Source organism: Meleagris gallopavo, chromosome 1 (assembly GCF_905368555.1).
Source record: "Meleagris gallopavo chromosome 1, MGAL_WU_HG_1.1, whole genome shotgun sequence".
Lineage (NCBI taxonomy): Eukaryota > Metazoa > Chordata > Aves > Galliformes > Phasianidae > Meleagris > Meleagris gallopavo.
Genome location: NC_139404.1, coordinates 29,661,026 through 29,684,095, shown reverse-complemented (window position 1 = coordinate 29,684,095; position 23,070 = coordinate 29,661,026). Strand labels below are relative to the sequence as shown.

At 39.0% G+C, this 23,070-nt stretch overlaps 2 protein-coding genes across 4 annotated transcripts; one reads left to right on the top strand and one right to left on the bottom strand.

Annotated features, from left to right (window-relative positions):
* Nucleotides 1–124: 124 nt before the first annotated feature.
* IRAK4 (interleukin 1 receptor associated kinase 4) lies at nt 125–11,587 on the bottom strand. The gene is made up of 11 exons (XM_010707289.4): nt 11,427–11,587; nt 10,398–10,543; nt 9,906–10,103; nt 8,213–8,373; nt 6,812–6,876; nt 6,414–6,528; nt 5,010–5,119; nt 3,474–3,657; nt 2,594–2,656; nt 1,200–1,358; nt 125–1,106 (listed from the first exon to the last, which is right to left on the bottom strand). The coding sequence occupies exons 1-11, from the start codon at nt 11,585–11,587 to the stop codon at nt 1,074–1,076; spliced, it is 1,395 nt and encodes a 464-aa protein (XP_010705591.2). The 3' UTR covers nt 125–1,073.
* PUS7L (pseudouridine synthase 7 like) lies at nt 11,491–22,683 on the top strand. Of its 3 annotated transcripts, none has more exons than XM_085219798.1 (9): nt 11,491–11,628; nt 12,083–12,696; nt 13,405–13,550; nt 15,011–15,206; nt 16,777–16,875; nt 18,138–18,219; nt 19,393–19,670; nt 20,869–20,922; nt 21,535–22,683. In XM_085219798.1, exons 1-9 carry the CDS (start codon nt 11,586–11,588, stop codon nt 21,856–21,858), a joined length of 1,836 nt encoding a protein of 611 aa, XP_085075924.1. In that variant the 5' UTR covers nt 11,491–11,585; the 3' UTR covers nt 21,859–22,683. The 3 variants fall into 3 exon arrangements, with proteins under 3 accessions (XP_085075924.1, XP_085075911.1, XP_085075915.1); XM_085219785.1 differs by having other exon boundaries at nt 12,083–12,925; nt 13,391–13,550; XM_085219789.1 differs by lacking the exon at nt 11,491–11,628 and adding an exon at nt 11,827–11,984 and having other exon boundaries at nt 12,083–12,925; nt 13,391–13,550.
* Nucleotides 22,684–23,070: the final 387 nt, after the last annotated feature.

Sequence of the window (23,070 nt, the reverse complement as noted above, 5' to 3'; positions counted from 1 at the left end):
CCAAGGTATCTGGAATCTTATTCACTTCATTCAATTTTGAATCAACTTTGATATGTCAACCTTTAAATAAAGCCACCCAAATAAAAACCACCCAAACAAAAGCAAAAACCCCCAAACACGGAAAGCTTTTTGCAGTAATTCTGTGTATTTTTATACTTCATTAATATACATACATGTAAGTAAGAGCTTAATGATTTGAGTAAGCAGAATGCAGAATTAGTCCTAACATATTGACTTCTTTAACAAAATAAACCACCGATATTTGCAGTATCTCACATGGACTCTCCTCCTGACACACAAAATGAGAAGTAACTGTAAGTCTTCCTATGAACAGCAATTAAATGGTTCACCAGCAGGGCTCACCAGAAGAAAGCCACAAATGTCTGCATTTGCACTGTGATGTAATTGGTCTGCCTGCAAAACCTTGAAACCTAACAGATGTTCTGCAGCACTTATTTGAATGAAACAAACCCTGAGAAGGCTTTCTAAAAAATAGTCACATTCATGGGTGTTACCAGTTTGTTCACACTAATATGAACTCTCAAGCTAAAATGCTAAGTTTGTTTAAATGTGGGTACTGCTGTTGCCTTCTGCCAACAAGATATAACATAAGTGCCATTTATGTCTACTAAACGTTTTTGTGTTCAGTAAAGAAAGGTCTAGTAGGTCTTCCCAAGAAAAAAAATTGCAGGAAAACATCCACCTTTTTACTATCACATTGCTTTGCTGAAGATACTTGATACGTGGCAAGGAGAAGTCAAAGAGATGGCAATACCTTTAAAAACCTATGTAGAGGCTGTATCAGCAAGGCAGTCTGTTTATACCAAAAGAAAAGAAAAAAGGCTTTCTCATGTTGAGGGTCCTGTGGCTATAGATGCATGAAAAGGTGCCCAGTTAACAAAAAGAAAAAACTAAAAAAGAGGATGGTGACAAGCCACCTGCATGTCTTATATGTGGACCAGAAAGTTCTGGAAAGCAGAAAGGCTGATAATGTCACAGTAGGTGCTAATATAATTCTCTACTTGCTCCTGGTCTGCACTCCATTTAGACAACAGGTGTATCAGAAATGCGTGTCACGTTTTTATCTCTTGTAAATACTGCTGGACCTGCAAGAGAACAGTGAGAAGTACAAGTAACCGACACCACAACTACAAACACCAATGGCTAAAAATAAGCCTTCAATTTGACAGCCTACATACCATCTGAATGTTCGGCCTCCTGTTTTTTTTCTCATTCAGACACCGATCAGCAAGTGAATACATTTTATGAACTGAAGTTGCATCCCAGTCACTCATCTTTACATCAACATAATCCTCTACTGTCGCCTCCTCATCCTCAATTTCATCCTTGATACTTAACTACAAGAGAGTTGGAACCAATGAGCAGAGAATACCGTAAGCATCTGAAGATCCTAAATTCCACACGAACACTTTCACAACTTGCTTTTCAGTTCTCTTCATTTTTCTCAACCACTTTTTCTAGACAAAGAATAACAACAACGGTTGGGTAGCATAATTGTTCATCAGTATCTACCAAAACAACTTACAAGACTATAGTGTGTAATAAAAACTTGTTTTTGAAGCTAGGGATACCTTATTGTCTCACACTGCCTGTGCTCCCAAAAGGACATTAGAATAAGTAGGTACCAATCAAATCAGAATCTAAAATGGAGTATAAAGTCTATCTTGTGAAAAAAAAAAGCCTGCTTTTAAAAAGAAGATAAGGAAAGAAGACAAAAGCTCAAGGATTGTATCTGACAAGGATTTGAGTTCTCCAAGGTCATCACGGTTTAGAAGGATAAATATTATGCCACTCCAGAAGATACAGCTTAGAGAAAGTACTCTATTAATAGTACACAGGTATTCCTAAAGCTGTGTATGTGTAAGAGGGTGATCAGCTGTCAAACGGTGTGGAACAAAACCAAACCAAAACTCAGTGCTATTTCATACTTAGTAAACAACTAAGTCTCTATATGGAAAATCCTGGATTCAGCAACTCGAAATTTAAACTAAATGAAAGGCTAAATTAAGAGAAAGTTTTTAAAATTTTTAATTGGAATGAGTTAGCTCAGAGATAGTGTTTCCAAATTAGCAGGCTGAATTTCTAATTGAACTAATGTTCAAATCAAAACATCCCAAAATAGCCCTTACATTCCCAACTTAAGGCCAAAAACCAAGGTATTTGCAAATAAATAGGAAAGTTGAAGAGGATGAAAAATGGTTCAGGACCAGTAAGAAGCATAAAGAATCTACTGAGACAAATACTTTAAAATGTTCTGGTGAAAGAGGAACTATCAGGGTATCTGGTAAAACAAGGGTATGCTGGTAAAGCAAAACAGCGTTGCAACAAGAAACAGTATCAGAACAAAGAGAAATATAATACGGATTGGAAGGAGATGACCGTGGGGACTGGACACTTTCCTACCAGCTAAGAGAAAACGCTTCACTTCTAAAACAAAGATTGATACAAAAGTGATTTACATAACTATTCATCAGGAGATGTAATAATTTGCTTGTCTCACCACCTGTTAACTGACGACTATTTTACATGAAATAATCCTGGAGGGAGGAAGAAAGCAGAAAAATAAAGATACCAGTAACTGTGGCTCCCGGTTTTCATCTACAGGTGGCAAACCTGTTATTACTTCTAGTAAGACCTAGGAAAAAAAAAGAAAAAAATCAGAAGAGAAGAATACATTAATCCTCAACGTAGAAACTGTTTGAAAAGAGGAACGTGATCCTCAGCCTTTCACACAAATGCTCAAGGGATCAGTACCTGTGCCATTGCACTGCCCACTACACAACTGATTGGTTTTGTTGTTCCTAGCCCTCTTCTCATCATCTGCTACCAGCAGTGATGTTTGGCACTTTTCCACACCCTACACTGTGGTGCCTGTAAACAAGATGGAAGAATTTCCCAGATACTCAGATACAGAATTTGGCCTACATCCCTATGAAACTAAATGCTGCAAAGAAGGGAATGGATTCATTTTTCTCCCAGATAGCAAGCAGTTGTTTGGGTTTTTCTGACTGGATATTCACTGTACTCAGCTTTCAGTCAAATCCCAGACTGACACCATCCATTTGGTGATGAAACTCACTTTGGATTGTTTTCTTCAAGATTGTCAATCACCTTTGTGTGAAGTACTATGGAAGAAGTAAAAATGTTTTATATTAATTTAAGCTAGCTAGAACTTGAAATGTTATTTTTCTCTTGTCTTCCACGCACAAATTCACATTTTAAGATAAGCACAGCAAGCATTAGCAGGTGCAACATTTTAATCAACATATTCAAATGCTTTTAAACCACTCAAAGAGTAGAAACACTATTTAAGTGCACACGCACAGGGAGAAGGAGAAATAATAATTTCATTTAATTTAATTTCAAATACTCTTGATTTTGTACACTTCCACCAACATTAAATCAAACAATACAACAATGCAATCACGTACGGCTCCCCTCATTCTACTTACTACCCCAAAGCTGAAGATATCAGATTTAGGAGTTATTTCTCCTCGCAGAGCTTCAGGTGCCATATAGGCTGCTGTTCCCACAACTCTATCTGTCATGATGGTTCGTGTGAACGTTACTGATGCTCTTGCAAGTCCAAAGTCCGAAATTTTGGGCACATACTTATCAGTCAATAAAATATTTGCACTGGTGAAGAGGGGAGAAAAATGAAAAGAGTTTTCCAAAACAGTAAGTGGCTTTTAATACAGACTAACAACTCTTTAGTAACCAAATGCAAACTGCTATTCTGAATGTTTCTAGAAATAACAGATAACCCCAACAAAACACAAAAGAAAAACACAGCAGAATTGAGTACCGGAGCATGCTGGAATTCTTAACCATTAGACCTCTACTCAGAACTAATAAAAGCTGGCTTTAATGGTTTATACCTATTATCTAATAAAATGTCAACTGTTACAAATTCCAATGTCAAATGATTATCAATACTTCTGTTCTCTGAAAGAGAAACAATACTGCTTAATGCTGGAAAAATCTACGCGCTGTGTTTCTCTTTATCTCCAGCTTTTGACTGGTCTTACAGAAAATCTGAACAGTGAAAATGCAAGAAGTTGCAAAATGGAATCGAAGCGAAAGAACAACAAAGCCAAATTCCATCCTGGAATACAATCAACTCGCAGCAGTCAGAAAAGTAGAGCAGCATAAGGTAAGAAAACGCTTCCCTTCCAGGCACTGCACATGTCCTGATGGTTAAGCAGGAAAGAAAGAAGAAACACGAGTTGTCAAAGCAGCAAGTACCTTTTATGGGTGAGCTGAAGCAAAAACTACCTCCTCACAGAATGGAAGTTCACAAAACCTATACAGCCTACATTTAGCAGAGGTGTCAGAAGCCAGAAAGCCACTGAAACATTCATCCATGACACCCAACCCATCAGTTGCTCCTTGTCAACCTACAAAAGAAGTGGGGTATCTGTATCTAGGCATTTTCTTGAAACATTTTGACTGCTTTGTCATAGCAAAAAAAAAAAAAAAAAAAAGAACAACCAAAACATCAATCTTGCTGTAACAAATAAGTGGGCATACATCCATCTTAAAGGTCCTTAAGTTTCATAAACCTGATTTAAGTCATTTTAATGTCTTCGTATTAAATAGAAGGAAATAAAGGAGGCACTCAGAAATACTCTAGGAAAAAAAAAATACAGTGGGTTTTGATCTGAAAAACTCCCAATTTAAAAAGTCCCAATGTTCTGTGACAGCAGCTTTTTTGTTAGCAGCAATTGCAAAAGAACAGAACTCCTACGCCCCTTTGCAGCGCTCAGATAACATTTGAAAGTGACAGATTACAACAGCCTCATAATTATCTTTAGAAGCCTGTATAGTCATGTCCTTGTGGCACAGACAAGATTATGGTGATGGATAGCACTCGCAGAAAGGATTGCGTCCTTGAGTAAAGCACTGAATCTCTCAGTCTGTTTTCTCTGACAGACTTTAAAAGGGTACAACAACAAAAAAAGCAGCCACTGAGTGTCAGTAGCTTTTACCTTTTAATATCTCTGTGAATATGATTATTGTCATGCAAAAAGTTGATGCCACTCGCAGTACCTTGAGCAATTTCACACCTTGTATTCCAAGAAATTGGTGGAGTGCCATCCTTGAATAAGAATGGAGAAAGGAAAGCATAAATGTGAAAATCCAAAGTATATTATTTCTAATAACACAAAACAATTAAAAAAAAAAATAATCCAGAACAATTACTTGCTACATTTTATGGCTTTCAAGTAATTATTTTTAAAAAGATGAATGGTAGGGATCTCTCAATTTACATTTGCTGAGATATAGCCATTTGTCACCTTTAGCTCTCTTCCCCACTTTTTGCATTAGATTAATTCACCTGGTGCAAAACAGTTTACATTTAGCTCTGGCAATAAAAGATAAGCTGCACTGCAAAGATCTACCTGCACCTACCCACACATTGTGCTTTCTATCAGCACTTCTTAATCCTGTCATAGCATCCTGCTGCCTCCCTCGCCTGCTCCTCAAAGCCCAGACAAGAAGCAGATGACATAAGCAGGAGTTAGCAAATTCACAGTGACTCCTGCTTTATCAGCAAGAAACACAGTCAGCATACACATTCATCGTGCATTTTGCCTTACCAGATGAAAATTCTTTCTGAATTTATATTGTAAATTTGTCCCCTTTTGTACCTTCGTTTTCTACTCTAGCTTTCAGTTACCACTATTCTTTTCAGCTCACTTACTGCTAATGGTCAGCAAGTGGATGGATGAACACGTCTGTACACACCCCTATTGAGGACAATAATTTCTACAGGTTAGCTTTCACTAACACAAACTGATGTGGACATTCAGCTAGCAGGTTACATCCAGCTTACTGTTTGCATCACTCTAACAAGTGGCAACTAGTCCCTCCACCAATCAAAGTCACTGATTTCTTATCAAAGGCCAGGGCCACAAGATACATCATTTGATTAAATCAGACGAAAGCACTGTTTTTACACAAAATATTAATTTTAAGAAGTACACCCTGTTTCTTTAAGCACTTCCAAAAGAGATATGCAGACTATGAACATCACGTTACAGCTACTATCACAAGGGCAGTGAGCAAAGGGCAATTTTACAACACAAAATCTAGGAACAAGCAGAGAACAAGTCAATGTCAGATGCAGGAACAATACTGCAGCACCCTCTGCTCGTAGCAAGTCTGCAGCACAGCATGGATTTCAGGATACTGGCATATTACATTATATTGCTATTCTGCTTTGACTAAGCAACACTGGGCCAAAAACATCTGTATACCATGTTATTGGAAGACTAAGTATTATCATCTATGTCTTACTTCTAGAACAGAGCAGTAGCAGAATACTGCTTTGCCACCACAGTTGCAAAGATATTTCAAAAACAGCTCCACTTAACAAAGATTTTACTTACCAGACAAGCAAGTCTGTCAAGCAGCGAACCATTGGGCATGTATTCATACACCAAACAGGGCTGAGCACCATCACTTGAGAAACCAAGCAATTCTACTAGATTTTCATGTTTGCACCTAAAGCAAAACAATTCTATTCAGAGATGCTCTGCAAATCTCCTAACATTTGTGATCCCCAATCCCCCACTCCAGCTTTCTCACACACAGGTACCAGCCATGTTCCTGCAGCAGTACTTAAATGTAAACTGCTTGTGAAAACATGCATGAAACATTCTCACTTAAGCTGGAAATTTAAGTTACATTGATAAAACAAAAAATAGGGACCACGCTAACTAAGGTGTTATCTGCCAACTTAGATTCTCAGAAAACGTTACAGTGACATTTATGGTCCTGTACTTACTTTGCCATAATTTCTATTTCTTGATCAAATTGCTGTTTCAAATCCTGTGCACTAACATCAACCACCTACAAAGAGAACACCTGACATCAATATTGCTGGATCTATTAAAATGCATGATTGCTCACAAAAAAATTAAATTGTAAGCCTTTTTTTAGTTAATTACACGTAACAACTGCTTAATCGTTTACCAGATTTCTTTTTTTTTGTCTTTGCGTTCAGTTTAAAAAAAAGTATCAGAACACGATTTTTAGTTTTTTGTATCATGTAACATTTTATTATTGGAGTAATACAGTTTCAGCAGTCACCAAGTTACCATAGCAGGGCTTGGGTTAGAGCCTTAAGACCATCTCACGCCAACCCCCTGCCCTGGGCAGGGCTGCCACCCACCAGACTAGGCTGCCCAGGCTCCCATCTAACCTGGCCTTGAGCACCTCCAGGGATGGGGCACCCAAAGGCTCCCTGTGCAGCCTCTGCCAATGCCTCACCTCCCTCACAGCAAAGAATTTATTCTGAATATCTGATCTAAACCTGCCTTCATCCTATCACTACACGCACAGTCCCTCTTCAGCTTTCCTGTATGCCCTCTTCAGGTACAAGGTCACCATATAATATCCTCAAAGCCTTCTCTTCTCCAAGCTGAACAAGGCCACCTCCCTCAGCCTGTCCTCATAGGAGAGGTGTTCCGTCTCTTTGATTCTGATCATCTCTGTGGCCTCCTCTAGATCCACTCCAACAGACTCACATCCTATTGCTGGGCAGCCCACACCTGGATGCAGCACTGCAGGTGGGGCTCACAGAAGCAGAGTGGAGGAATGCAATCATGTACCTCACCCTGCTAGTTACTCTTCTTATGATACAGTTGGCTCTCCAGGCTGTGAGCCCAGATTGGCAGTTTATGCTGAGGTTCAACCAGAACCCTTCTCCTCAGGGCTACTATCAATTCATTTTATATCCAGCCTGTATTTGTGTATTTTATTTCACTGCAGTTTCCTATTAATAGCGCTCACTAGTTATAAAAGATGTTATTTACAGAAAACATGTATTACAAAGACTAAAATTATATGGTAATACCTATCTTCCAACGCACCGTGCCACAGAAATTTGAAGGGAAACCTCTTCTGCCCTTCTTGTGTGCAGGGGGAGGAGGGGAACAAAGGGAGCACCCTGCTCCTCCCAAGGACTGTCTGAGCCACTGCAAGAACTATGGAAATGCAAAATTTCACCTCTGGTCACTGTGACAGCTCACACCACCCACAGGACTACGGGACAACGTTCTGAACCCAACTCATATTTAACATGGTGATACTTTATGGAAATGTATTACTCAACTCTTCATAGATGATCAAGACTGTACTATCAAGAACGAAGTTATTAATTGGAAAAATGTTGAGGATAACTCACAGCAGCAAGTTTCTTGACAGCCACATTTCTGCCATTGATGTAGCCTTTGAACACAATGCCAAAGCCACCTTCCCCCAGCTTATTTCCTCCAGCTGATTCTGGCCGTTCATCAAAATTATTTGTAACATTTTCCAAGTCACGAAAGCAAAAATTGTGGAAATCTAGCAGACACAATTGACACTTAGCACAGAACCACATTTTCGCTCAAATAATATTAAATATATGTATATATATTTAATATATAACATATACATATTATATTTATTATAAATTATTAATATAAATAATATTAAATAGATCCTCTATTTGCTACAACACAAATCTTGACATAATGGAACCCTATTTTCAGAGATAATGAAGATACCATTACAAAAATGCAAATACATACATGTAATCAGCTATGCATAACCTTGGTCTCATATAGTGTGTAGCAGCCTTCTGACCATATATATATTTTTTTAATTAATGCTCATAATACAGGTAAAATAAACTAAACATGAAGCAGATCACAGAGAAAGCCACACACCGTGTCAGGTGTAAAGATATATACACCACTGTTGTTTCTGGCAACAAAAGTTGAAATGCAGAAAGCAGTGGACCAATTTATATACTAGATTACTTTCTTTGGTCAACTTTTTTCCAAACTTCTTAGTCATTTCTGATAACTATGATCCAAATTCAAAGCATAAGGTGCAAAACAGTCCACAAAATCAGTACTGAAAGAAGGCAATGGAATTACACATAGAACAAAACAAATTACAATTTCACAGAAGCACAGTACTATAGGTGTTGGAAGGGACCTCTGGAGTTCATCTAGTCCAACCCTCTGCTAAAGCAGATTCTCTACAGTAGATTGCTCAAGAGAGCATCCAGATGGGTACTGAACAACTCCTGAGGAGACTCCACAACCTCTCCCCAGTTTTTCCCCCATGTTCAGATGGAACTTACTGTGTTTCTGTTTGTGCCCACTGCCCCTTTTCTGTCACCGTACACAGCCAAAAAGAGCCCAGCTCCACACACTCAAGAGCTGCCCATTAGATACTTAGAAGGACTGATAAGATCCATTCTTATTCTTCTCAGCCTTTCCTCATAAGGGAGACACTTCAGGTCCCTCATCATCTTTATAGCCCTTTGCTATACTACTCTACTACTACTCCAGAAGTTCCCTGTCTTTCTTGAACTAGGAAGCCCAGAACTGGACACAATGCTCCAAATGTGGCCTTACCAGGGCAGAGTAGAGGGGAAGGATCATCTCCCTTGACCTGCTGGCCACACTCTTTGTAACACGCCCCAGGATACCACTGGCCTTCTTGGCCACAAGGGTACACTGCTGGCTCATAGCCAACCTGCTGTCCACCAGAACAAGCTGGTCCATCTCTGCAGAGCTCCTTTCCAGCAGGGCAGCCCCTAACCTGTACAGGTGCATGTGGTTATTCATCCCCAGGTGCAGGACTCTAGACTTACCCTTGCTGAACCTCACACTGTGGCACTAGTGTGGCTACATAATATCTGATTTTCTGGTGTCTTATTTGCATAGGCTGTATTCACAGTCACAGAGAACAAGATCAAAAAGCAAAAAGCACAAAGACACAAATACAGTCATTACTCCATTGCATCCCGAGGACTTATTTCACACAGGTGAAGGTCAGATCAGAAAAAAACAGTAACTCATTTTAACAAACTAAGCACCTACCTGTATTACTAGACTGTGTGCTGCTGTTTTCTTCACTTAAACATGGAGGGACTGAAGGTTGCTTCTCTGTGTTCTGAGACAAAACAGGCTTTACAGATGTCACTTCTTTTTCCTGTATAGGCTGTTGTTTCTCATGCACAGGCAAAGTTTCCTGTGAAGAAAGAGGTAATGTAACTTCTTGTGCCATCCCGACAGCTTCTGAAAATGGAATTTAGAAAAAGTGTTAACCAGATTAGAAATCAGAAAATATAAATAACATTATGCCAGTATTTACTAAGGTTCTATTCTTCCACCGCATATAAACTGCAGGGCTTTTATTTAAACTTGGAAAGTTCTAGCCCACTTCCATAAAACTCTTATTGTAAGTAATGTAAAATATATCCTCTCTTGGTTATTTTCACCTAATCCCTTCCGATTGTCCAATTACTGTGAACGTCATTAGCATCATCAGACATGGGAATACAGCACAGAATATATACGGGTAACAGTTACCTGGAAGCAAAAGACTTGCTGGTGCCAGAAACTGGTTCCTAATCAGCAGATCCACAAGGTCACCAACCGTACAATTTGTTGTTCCCCAGTCATAAAGCAATTCACACGTGGGACTCTTTCCCATTTGCACAAATGCTTCAAATCTCCTTAAAAAGAAAAATTAAAGCTAACTTTGAAAAGAAAAATAACATGGAGAACCGCAAACAAGGGAGCGTGATTAATGGTAAGTAAAAAGCCACAAAATTCACCATGTAATGAATAGTACTTCAGCAATACAAGAGAAGTACTGCTAGATACAGACCTTATGAAAATGCAAGTACAATCCCCCATACACAAAATAACACCAAAGAAATGCAAACTTGGATAAGAGTACACATTCTGCATTTGTCCACAGCAAATAGTCTGTGGGGCTTATTCTGATTTCCTCAGTCAGTTCTCTGTGGCTCTCATAGAACCGTTTGAGTTGGAATGGACTCTTATAGACCATCCATTCCAACCGCCCTGCCCTGAACAGGGACACCCACGGCCAGATCAGGCTGCTCAGCGCCATGCCCAGCCTGACACCAAATATCTTCACGGATGGGGCATCCATCACATCTCCATTCCATCCCCATTCCAGTGCCTGTAAACTGTTAGTGCAAAAGACTTCTTCCTTATATTCAACCTAAATCTCTCCTCTTTAAGTCTGACACCATTTCCCCTTGTCCTATCACCACAGACCCCGCTGAAGAGTCAGTCCCCTCCTCTCTCTCAGCCCCTTCAGACACCGACAGGCTGCCCTCAGCTCTCCCCGCAGCCTTCTCCTCTCCAGGCTGCACAGCCCCAGCTCTCTCAGCCTGGCAAGACAAGCCTCACTTGTGTCAAAAGCAAACTAGAGAGGAACTACGAGAGTTCCACCAGGAAGCACTGTGTGAGATACGTTCTGAGCACCGCTGTGCACGCAGGCTGCGGCAGGCACACACGTTAGGCACAGGGATGCCAATCCAGCGGCAGTGAACGCGGTTACGTCACGGGACGGCCACGCCAGACCTGATGTGCGCCTGGCTGTATCTGCTCTCTCCGGCCGGGTCGGTGATGGCCGCGGCCAGCCGCTTCCAGCCCTCCTGCGGGTCAAGGAGGTCGGCCAGCTGCCTCAGCAGCCCGTAGCGCAGGCTACGGACGTAGGTGGCGGCGGTGATCGGCTGGCTCATGGCGGGGCCAAGAACCGCCGACGGCCGGGACAGAGCCACAGGTAGGTAGCCGGAACTCGATCCCCTCACCGGGGCTGCCGGCCGGCCCCCGGCTCCCGCCGCTCTTCCGGGACGGCACCACAGCACCTCCCCGTTCCGAAGCCTTGACGCAACCTCCGCCCGCACTGCCGGCGCACCACGGCGGCAGCGCCTCCTCCCCCTTCCTGCAGTGAGGAGGGCCCGCCCTCCCGCAGCGCGCCACAGCCGGCAGGCGAGGGTGGTGGGGGAGGGGGGGGTACAGCTCTTCGCGGCTGTTTCCCCTCTCCTGGACGAGGTAGCGGTGGCCGGGGGGCTCGGTACCAGCGGCGCCCCCTGGCGGCCGCTCTGGGAGCCGGGACGGCTTTGCCTGCAGTCGGCGGTAGGAGGATAATTTCCCACCGTTTTCTGTTTTCTCTTTTTTTTTTTTCTTTTTTTAATTTTTATTAGTATTGTTATTAATTTTTTCTCCTCTCGCAGCGGCCGGCAGGGGAGTCATGCTGCGCCCCCTCAGTTACGTGACCGATCACACCGGCTTCCGCGGGACAATCAAGAAGGCGCCCGCTGACTTCGTGGTGAGGGAACTGGAGCTGCCGCAGCGCCCCGCGGCGCCCCGGGACGTCAGCCCGCCGCAGCCCGACCCGCCGGCTGGGCGACCATCCGCTGCCTCCGCCACAGCCAGCACCGGGGCTGGGGGCGGGGTGGTGCCTGCCCGCCGTGACCCTGTGACATACCCTGAGCAGAGCCGCTGTGTTGGGGGCTTGAAATCCGGCCCGGAAGCAGCCGCTCTGTTGGATTCCCTTTTGGGAAAGCCCGCGAGTGAAAGGCTTACTAAATTTGCTTGTGATCTGAAGGAGGCGTGGGACTCGGAAAGGGGTTGTGATGCCGGCGTCGAGGAGTTCTCTCTGGGAGCCGTGGTGGATAAGAGAGATCGGGCCGATTTGCACGGCGCCATCAGGCAGAGATTCCCCTTCTTGGTCACTGTGACAAAGGACAACGAAATGGTTGTGAAAGGAAATGCTGACTACAGAGAACTCTGTCAGCTAGTGACTGAAAAGGAAACAAGCGATTTCTTTAAATTTTTAGATGCCAAGGTAGAAAATTCCACTTTTTCTTTTGAGCCTGATGGAAATAAGGAGCACAGAAAAGTAGTTCACCACTTCATCAATAAAAAATTTGGGAAAATTTTGGAAACAAAGTCTTTTACTGTGAGAGATGTCAGTCATAAGCCAAATATGTCAATAATGGTAAGGTTTAGAGGGAGAAGTTGCTCCAGAAAGAGATCTGCTGATGGTTTCCAGATAAAACAAGATCTTTATACAGGTAAACATTACATTTTTAGTGGAAGTGTGGGGGTACTGTGGTGTTCTGCAGTAAGACTGACCATCAGAATCGTTTTAGAATGGTCAGTATGGGCCAGTATGTGGATTTAAGAAGATGTGTTCAGGTGTTGGGCAGCTTAGTGAGTTCAGGTTTGATTTATGATCTCATTCCTTAAGGGCGTTGCTAGCATGAAGTCAGGTTGCTGGAATTGCATTGCATTTGATCAGGTACCACTCTGAAAGCTAGCAGAGTTTTTTTTTATTATTGTTTTAACTTTTGTTTATTGTGTCTTTATTCTTTCAATACTGAAAATGTCCTGTTCCCTTTAGTTTTGTGGAGTGGGAGTTGTCTCTGCAGTTGTCATGCTGTTGTGGTTTGAAAGGAAGAACCTGAAATCTGCCATGGCAGAGCACCTGTATGATTTAGAAGTTCAAATTTCTAATAATTCTGGGATGATTGTTTCAGCTTTCACCCTTCAGAAAGAAAATCTAGAAACACTGGAAGCAATCAACTTCTTGGCTGCTGAACTTGGAGTTCTTCCCTCAGACTTCAGTTACACCGGCATCAAAGATAAGAAGGCTATTACGTACCAACTGATGGTTGTGAAGAAGGTTACTCCTCAGAGGTACTGACAATCAAAGTAGGACTATTCTAATTTGCTATTAAGTACCAGCAGAGTGCAAGCTGGAGCAAGGTTCCTAATGCTTTCCCTCCTCCTGTATTAGTCCACAGTGGCTATGGCTTTAATGTTTTGTGGCTTCAGGGTATATACAGTGTAGCACTGAAGTCCCCCAGTGGAAATTTAATGAAAAATTTTCTTGTCATACTATGAATAGACAGTACTATGTATCCTTCCAATTCATGATCATGTGATCCACTTCTTAATTTAGGTTCATCTGCTAGCTGGAAGAGAGAGGAAACCTATACAAAATCCAACAGTTTTATCTTGTGGTCCACAGACAACAATGTAACTTATAGAGAATAAAAGTAAACAAGCAAAATTACTTTTAAATTAAATAACTGCAGTTATACTTTGGACATATGCTTATTTTGAGTGTTGAATATCAACTCCTATTATATTGCGCATCACAGAAACGTGAGACTAAGTAAAGAAGATGTCAGCATGCATGAGGGTGGAAAATACATTTTGGATAACTTGCTGATAACAGAAGATGTTCTCATTTTTTGCCAGCTCAGTGGGTAAAAAATAAGTATTAAAATTCTGCAGTTGCAGTAAAAAAAAAATTGCTGGTGTAAAAACCACAACTTATTTCTTCCTCAACTTTAACTTTCAAATAAAAGAAAGTAAAATTTATGCTTTCAGGGTTCAATACTAACTCAAACAACTATCAATAGTAAAATTCCATTGCAAACTAGGCCATTTGTTTAAGAGAATTAGCAAAATGGTTGCTTCCAAGCTGCTGGTTTATCAGGAAAAATGATTTACCGAAGTGTTAATGTGTTGTTTAAAATGTAAGCTGAAAGTTTCCCTTGAATTTAATTACTTTCTTATGTATAAAACAGAGAAATTGAGTGGATTCTTTAAAGGGCAAATACTTGAGCCATCAGCTGCATTTCCAATTACAAGCATGTGCAAGCATACTCAGAGAATTGGTGTTCTGAGTTTGTTTCTTTAAGACTTATTTAACAAGAGTGAGCAAATTGTTTTGGAGACTGCTAGAGTGGCAGACATTGTTTTTCCTTTTTCTTTCTTTTTCTCCTCTCTTATTCTCTTTTTCTTCTCTCATCTCCTGTCTCTTTTCACAAGAAGCAAATTTCTAGGACTTCTAACTTCTTTGTTCAATAAAAAAAATAAAATTCAATTTGGGTGCCTTGAAAATGTTCAGTGAATTGCTTAATTCCCATAACTGTCAAGCTACAAAATGTAACAAGTTTGAAGATATTTATGAACTGCACATAAATTTTTAGACTATCTCTAAATTTGAGCTTACTTTCTGTTTTAAATCTCTTTTGAATTCTTTTAAATCTTTTTAATTCTAGTGCAAAGGTAAAGAAGATATTTTATTGCAAGTTGTATAGCTTTAATTGCAGGTGGCTCATATTTTCTCCCAATTATTTATACAGGTTGAAAGACATTGAAAGCAAACTGGAAAAAAAGGGCATGAGAATACACAACATACATTCAGCACACCAGCATCTTAGACTTGGTCAGCTGAAAGGCAATCACTTTGATATAGTTGTGAGAGATCTCAAACACCACAATCATGATTCTCCTGTAGATCTGAAAGAAAGAATATCTGAAGCAATGGAAAATATTGAGGTAAAAAGCCACTTGGCTGCAATAAAGAGCAGGGTTGTAATGGCAGAATAATAGCAATATTTCCTTCCTTGTGACACTTTTTTTTTGCTATTTTATGGCTTTCTTGCATTACTCAAGGAACTGGGAGCAAAGCTGCCTCCTGAAAGGTGACCACATGTGCATTCATTCTGTGTTATGGATCTCAGTCCTTAACGTGGTGCAGAAAGACAAATGGGATGTTTGGTAGTAAATGAGTATTGATATATGGGCTATCGTGGCACAGATCTAAGGCCAACCAAAGTGCTGTGTTTTACAGTAAAAAAATACACATGTCAACTGCTTGCCTTTTTTGGTCATGTGAACAAAATACATAGTTGGCTTAGGGGAAAAAAATATGTATATTTCCATGACATAAATACGTCTGGAATGTCTTTAGAAGACAAAGAAGATTCTCTGAAATTCAGTGGATTTTAACTGTAGACTCACCCTGAAGAAAACCTCATTATCAGGCATTCTTAAATCACTGACAAGTATAGAAGAAAATCATGAAAGAGAAAAAAGTTCAGGCGTTTTCTATGGCAGTAATTTTCTTAACCTTTCTTTCTAAGCAATAACTACTATGCAGATTAAGACGATTAATCCTGAAATAAAGACTTCAGTGAAAACAATCTAGTGTGCAAAAACAAAATAAATGATATGTACTGTAGCAAATTTTGGAAATTAGTTTTACTACTGAAAAAAAGAACACATAACCAAGTGGTTCTCTAATGCTCTTCTTTCTTCTACATCTCCCTTTTTTTGTTTTGCTGTTTGGGAAAATGAACAGAAATTGGTTTGGTGTCCTGCTTTCTTAGAGTTAACCTATTGGTCAGATGATGAATGACAGAAATGGCATCTGTATTGATTCAAAATAAGGATTTTTCATCCTCCATGGAAACAATATTGCATGTTGGTCCTAGTGGAATCCAAAACAAGGTTATATAATTTGAATTGACTTTCTGCCCCATGGATATTTGTTAATTATTCTTTTTGTTTTAGAAAAGGGTAGAGGTCACGTGGCTGTGATTTTACTGCCCTCATGTGACTTACCACTCGTCAGGAGATTTAAAATCCTGGTTAGCACAAATGCTTACTCTTGCTCTTTACTATGTTAATAATCATGCAAACAATCTCATGAGAAAGAAGATGAGTATTTTAAGGAAAAAATATCCAACAGCTGCTACTGTTCATTACATCTGCTATGCTTCATTTGCTTCTTGTAGAGATTTTATAATTCGGCACATAGAAAGAGCTCAATTACTTTGACTTGAACTGTAGAAGTGCTTATAATAATTACACAGAAATTGTCTTATTTACCTATTTTTTTAAAAAGGAAGACTAAGTCTTGATTGTCTTTTTAGACGTTTCTAACTCAACAGCTAAAATATTGTAATGAAACAGGAATTAAGATTTTGTTACCTGTTATTTCTAACTAAAAAAGCAATGTATGTGTTTTGGATATAAATACAGAAGTTTGTGTGTTGCATGCTCAATCTCACTAATAGTATCCAACATTTTGATGTTTTAACACATTCATTCTTTCTAATTCTAGGCAAAGGGTTTTGTGAATTATTATGGACCTCAGCGCTTCGGACAAGGACAAAATGTTCAGACAGATCAAATAGGATTGGCTCTACTGAATGAAAAAATGGTATTTTCACTGTGTGATTTAAGTACATACTGTCAAGTTCATTTCATGTTATAGTTGCCATATTTGATGCTCAGTGCTGACCTTCCCAGTGAGCAATTTCATTTGTGAGATGAACCCATATGTGTGCTGGAATTAATTGCCAAATCAGGTTTGACAACACAAGCATAAAAACCTTCATTCTGAATTAGAAAAATGTGTTTTAATCAGCAGGTGTAGCTGTAAGGACAGGAATTGATTCTTCTGTCTGTAGTGTGATTATCATCGTGCCTCTTCTCAAGGAAGTGATTGCATTCTTACAAAGGTTGAACACTAAAATGAAGCTATATTTATACAGTGCTTATCTGGGGTACTTCTTGCCTCCTAACCTGTGAACTCTTTATCCCAATGGAGGTCTGTACTCTTACAGATGTGGCAAGATACTACATAGGACCATACAAAAGGATTTGCTTTTTCAATACCATGCTAATTTATCTGCTGTATAGCAGAGACTTCTCCTTTTCATTATTCCTTGGCTACCTTCCCAAAATCTTAGGTCTGAGTAAATGTTCCCTGTAAGCCAAGGAGACCTTACTTCTTAAGTAATCATTTGTAAGATGAGAGTCATATACTTTTCAATGTATGTAGCATAGTGTTTGGCCCAGGTTTAAAACAGAATCAGACTCTTAAAAGTCAGATGAATACTTGAGTATCCTCTTCTTCTAATCTTGTTTTGATTCTGAGAAATCAGGAAAATTTACCCTGCAAATATACGGGGAGTCTGACATTTTGCATGTTAATACTAGGAGTTCACAGCACGTAACAATTCCTGCAGAGTAATGATGTAAGTACCTAGTCTTAACTCAGTTACTTTTGAATTTAAAACATGCAGAAACTACTATTTGTATTTAAAATGTACCAATATATGCTTGCACAGTTCCGTGCAGAGGAAGACAAGAATAAAATGTTAATAAAACAGATAAACAAAGATAGTCACAGGTTGATTTTTGCAGCAGCAAATTGATTCTTTCCTGGTGTTGCAAGTAGCAGGAGTTAGCTTACTGTTTTCCCAGTTATTGTGTCAGATCAGTGTAAAAGCAGCTATTGCCTCTCTGTGTGAGAATATGGGAAGTGCTGTGTATGTGTTACATGGAACATGCTGGAAAGAAAGAAGAAGGAATCTTCCAGCTCAGTGGAGAATGATGGCACAGATTTGTATGCATTGTCTGTTTCGTTGAGAAATGGTTATTTTTAAATGCAATAAATGTAAATTATGTTTTTTAAAGGTGAAAGCTGTAAAATTATTCTTCACAGCTGAAGATACCGATGACCCTGTAAATAATGCCAAAAGATACTTTCTTCAAACTGGTAAGGCCACGTATATTGTCTATAAATCTATTCAGTGTAGGTACCACGAGGGAATAAAGTGTTGCTGCACAGAGTTACACTTTTTATTTTGCTGCCTCTATACCACTTATAGCTTATTCCAAGGAACTCATTAGAATTTCATATCTAATTTTTGATAATAAGATCAAAGTCAGGCCTTAGATGTGCAAAATAGCGGAATATTACCGTATTTCAAGTGCAAGACAGTGCAGAAACCAATGCTCTATAGCAATGTAATGCTGGAAAAGACTATGATCTTTTTTTTTTTTTTTTTTTTTTTTTTTGGAAGCAATTTTGGCCTGCTTCAGTCTGTTTTCTTTTGAAATATAATCTTTCCTCATAGTTCCTAAAAGGAACTATGGAGAATGAGGCACCTAACTCGCACTCAGTACTTAATATGGGTGGGCATCTAATTTTCAGAATTTTCTATATTAATCTTATTCTTGTTTTTTGCATCTTTGGGCCTGGCTTTTATGTCTTTTTAATTACGTGTTTTCTTCCACGCTTTCCCTTTATCCACAGTCTTTGATTTTTGATCTGAATTCAACAAAATATACCAAAGACACAGAGTGCTAAGTAAAATGCTCTTTGTCATATTCATTGTTGTTATCATTCAACTTAACTTTCCCTCCAAAACTAGAAATTTTGAGTTTCTCTTGACTAAAGATGCTTGATCTTTTGAAATCTTCTTCAAGTTAGCCTGCATATCATTGTACATTGGTAGAACACCTACAGTGTATGGCTTCAAGAGGCACAGATACTTTTCACTGCACAGACGAGATGATTATTCTGTGCCTTACATTGCTATACGGTGTATTGAAAGACATTGGTGCAGACTCTGAAAACAGCAGCGTGCCTTTTCCTAAAAGCAAAAGGTAAAAGGCAATGGCTCCTTCAGATAATCACTCTTTAGAAGAAAAATTAAGTAGGAAAAATATGCAAAACGTAAAAATTTAAACATTTACATAATATAGTACAAATAGGATTAAATATAATTTCATCGTGGTTGAGGCTCAGACCTGAAAATCAGCATAAAGAGGTTATCTTCATTTTTTTTCTGACCTATTTAATCTGTTTAAGTGTGTTTTTCTTTTCCTGACAGGAAGTATTAGAAAAATCAATGGTAACTTACGTGGTTATTTTTGTTTATCTCAGAAGATGCAAAGGGGACACTCTCAATGCTGCCAGAATTTAAAGTGAGAGAGAAGATGGTGTTACGTGCTTTACATCGCTACGGTGTAAATCAAGAAGGCTGTACTAAAGGATGGCTCAGTATTCCTCATTCAATGCGCATATTCTACGTCCACGCTTACTGCAGTCAAATATGGAATGAAGCAACATCATACAGGCTGAAGACTTATGGTTCCAAAGTTGTTGAGGGTGATCTGGTCTTCTCAGAAGAAAATGACGAAAGCCTTTCCCTGAATGACAAGGTGAGTTTTTACAAAGTAGTTCTTAGAAATATTAAGCAAATTTTTCTTTGCACATTCAATTACTTGAATACATTAATGTGTCAGACAGTAATTGAGTGCTTTCATTTCAATTTGTCCATTTAAATACTTAGTGACAAAGGTGAAAAAAGTGAGCATTTCAATTTTGAATTACCACCAGTAGATATATGTTCTAGATGTATTTTAATAGCTCTTATCTATTTTGACCATTTGTTTTATTCAACAGAGGAGGAGAAACAGAATGGCAAAGTTGATGTAAGAACTTAGCCTGTATGGTGTCTGATGCTCTTCTTAGGACCTTACTGGGGAAAACCTTCAGGGTGAACCTATATTCCTACGATCATAGAATGGTCTGGGTTATAAGGGCCCGTTAAGATCACCTAGTTCCAACCCCCTGCTGTAGGCAGGGACACCTCCCTTGAGACCAGGTTGCTCAAAGCCCCACCAGGCCTGGCCTTGTAAGCTTCCACAGAGGGTGCATTAACAACTTCTCTGGGCAACCTGTCTCAATGTCTCACCACCCTCACAGTGAAGAATGTCTTCCCAATCTCTAGTCTAAATCTGCTCTTTTCCAGTTTAAAACCATTTCCCCTCATCTGTTGCTACTATTATCAGTTACTGTAGATCTGAGTCTTGTTCTCAAGGTTAGACCTTACCATTCTTTCTGTGGAAGCATTTGACTTTCTCCTAATCATCAGGTAAAACATAGAATTTAGCAGTGTTGTATCTCCTTTCTTGACTGGAAATTCTTATAGATAGGAAGCAAGAGTACTTCAAAAGGTACTGAACAATTTCCAGTCCCTGAAAAGAGTAACTGTTTCCATTGTGATTTTTCTTTAATAATATTTTTGGGAAAAGATGTTAATAAACCAAGTATGAAAATCAGAGCTGCCAAGTATAGTACTAAGTTACTGAGTTTAATATATATTCCTATTTATTGTAATACATTCCAATTCCAATTTTTTTTCTTTTGGTGATGTTAACACAAAATTATAGCTCACTTTATATTAAGCATCTGTAATATTTTTAGATTGAAATAGATTATTTGCCCTTACAGTAGTCAAATAACATCAAAATCCTTTAAAATTTTAGGAGTTCAGTGTGTGATTCCTATAATAATCTGTATGTTTTATTTCAAGAAAGTTTGTTTTTCTTAACATCTCTTTACATGTTTTGTCAGGTTCATGTTGTCACTGCTCTGGAAGAGTCAGCTAACAAGTACTCTATACATCAAGTAAGTCTGTTTGAATAATTCTGTGTTGTTGATTTCTATTTGATTAAAAGTTTTGTTTTTAAAATAAGATGATAAAATTAACTGGTGCAGTCTCATTTCCTACCAGAATGCATACTGAAGAAAATACGTGTGAACTAAGCTGCAGTCTGAAAACAAAGAGAAGGAAAGAATACTTACTTTGTAGTGGAAGTTAGTACAATGTCATTTGCAGTATGGTAGTACTTTTCTTGGAGTTGAATGTAAATACTTCAAAATTTTTTTTAGTCTATTTCTGGTAAAAATGCTCAAGGGTCATTGACGTAATTTTTGAGGGACAGAGCATCATGAAGTCATACATATGCAACTTAATGTCTACTTTGATAAACCTTTCCCAGCAAACAAAGTAATTCATGTCACTGTACTTCTAGTTCATTTTAGAAATCATGACATATTTATTATTTTGTTCTGCCTTTCCCTTAAATTACATCCAAGATACCTGCCCTGCGCAGCTGTTTTTAGAAAAAGTAGCTGCCTTTTAACTATTTCAGGCCCCAAACACATTTAAAATTGTAATCATATTTTTTAAAGGGAAATACTGAGCTTTATTTATTTATTAATTATTATTTTTTGAAGGTTGTTCTTCCAATGGTGGGCCATAGTATCAAGTATCCAAGTAATAAAGTTGGGCAGTGGTACCGTGAAAGACTTTCTAAGGATGAGCTGCAGATGTGCAAATTCCGAGTGCCTCCATTGCAGCTGAATGTCCCTGGGTGCTACAGACACATCTTGAAAAACGTTCAGAATCTTTCCTATTTTTTGGAAGGTAGTGAAGAAGGAAGCAAAGTTGAAGACAACCATCTGAATGAGTCAAAAGTATCTCTTCATATATCATTTGACCTTGATCCTTCGTGCTATGCAACAGTCTGTCTCAGAGAAATAATGAAATGTGACTTTTAAGATTTCAGTTAATGAAAGACTGCATGAATTTTATACCAATAGTTATATTTTTGTGTAATGGAAAAAAAAAATATCACAATTTCAAACCAAGAACAGCAAAAATTAATAGATTGAGATTCATACTGACTGGGGAAGAAAACCACCAGAATCCCAGTTCCAGAAACATTCCAAACTCTAAATGCAAATCTGGAGTAAAAAATGCAAAGCTATGTGTCGTGTCAGACAGGTTTAACAGAACTTAAAGAAGCTGTGGGCTGCAAGCATGAATTTCACACTTGCACAGATATCCAGCTTGCAGTTATGTCCTGGAAACATGTTTGCAGCAAACAGAGGTATCTTTTATTTCACAGTCATTTCTTAAAAGCTGGTTGATACTAAATATTTGGGGACACTGATTAGCAATTATGTCACAAGTTGTAACCTGCAGGAATCGAGCCAAGAAGCTGCTGTACTGAGATTCACTGGATTTGTTTTTTTTTCATTGCATTCTCATACCAAGTGTTAAAGGTAGAAGTCCTGAACCAAAGGTAACAGATTACCTGGCATACTGTCAGTCATTGGAATACTACAGTTTAAATTAATGCTGATGATTCCAGGACTAAGCTGTACATAACTTTCTAGATAGTGCTTATTCAAGTAAGCTCAGTAAGATGAGGTGTGTAATTACTATAATTGCAAAAGAGTTCGTAGTAAAATCCAAACACTGATTTATTGTGTACAGGGAGGAGATTCTATTCCTATTACTGTAAGGTCTTATGGTGACAAAGACTTTTTAATGGAACCACTAATGGAAAAAAAAAATAAAAACTTTTATATTCTTTTTTATTTTATATTTAAAAAGTTAACTGTGACAAAATGAGTGCATTTGTGGACAAAGGAAGAACAAAGAATGTAATTTACCTTGACGTTTCAAAGCTATTCTTGTAGCAAAGTTTAGAGGTGTTTTCTAGATGAGTTTACAAATGAGATAAAACAAAAAAGTGGTTGGAGGAGGTTAGAAGAATAGTGGTTAATGGGTCGTAACCTAATTGGAGTGAATACCCTAGGGGTCTCTCCTGGGCTATTTAGTGACTTTGTCAGTGACCTGGAAGGGGGCATGGAGTTCACTTTCAACAAGTTTGCAGTTTACACTACCATAAAGAAACAAAGGGAAATACTGGGGAATCTGTCTTTTAGGGGGACGTAGACATGTTGGAGGAATATACCAACAGG

Bases quoted from the DNA above. Each gene is read 5' to 3' on its own strand.
- PUS7L (XM_085219785.1), top strand. From the start codon at position 11,586: ATGGCGGGGCCAAGAACCGCCGACGGCCGGGACAGAGCCACAG. The intron at 12,926-13,390 runs GTAAACATTACA...TGATTGTTTCAG, and splicing joins AAAACAAGATCTTTATACAG to CTTTCACCCTTCAGAAAGAA. The intron at 15,207-16,776 runs GTAAAAAGCCAC...TTCTAATTCTAG, and splicing joins AAGCAATGGAAAATATTGAG to GCAAAGGGTTTTGTGAATTA.
- IRAK4 (XM_010707289.4), bottom strand. From the start codon at position 11,587: ATGAGCCAGCCGATCACCGCCGCCACCTACGTCCGTAGCCTGCGCTAC. The intron at 10,544-11,426 runs GTCTGGCGTGGC...TTTCTTTTTAAG, and splicing joins TACAGCCAGGCGCACATCAG to GAGATTTGAAGCATTTGTGC. The intron at 5,120-6,413 runs GTAAGTAAAATC...TTCTTATTCAAG, and splicing joins TTGACAGACTTGCTTGTCTG to GATGGCACTCCACCAATTTC.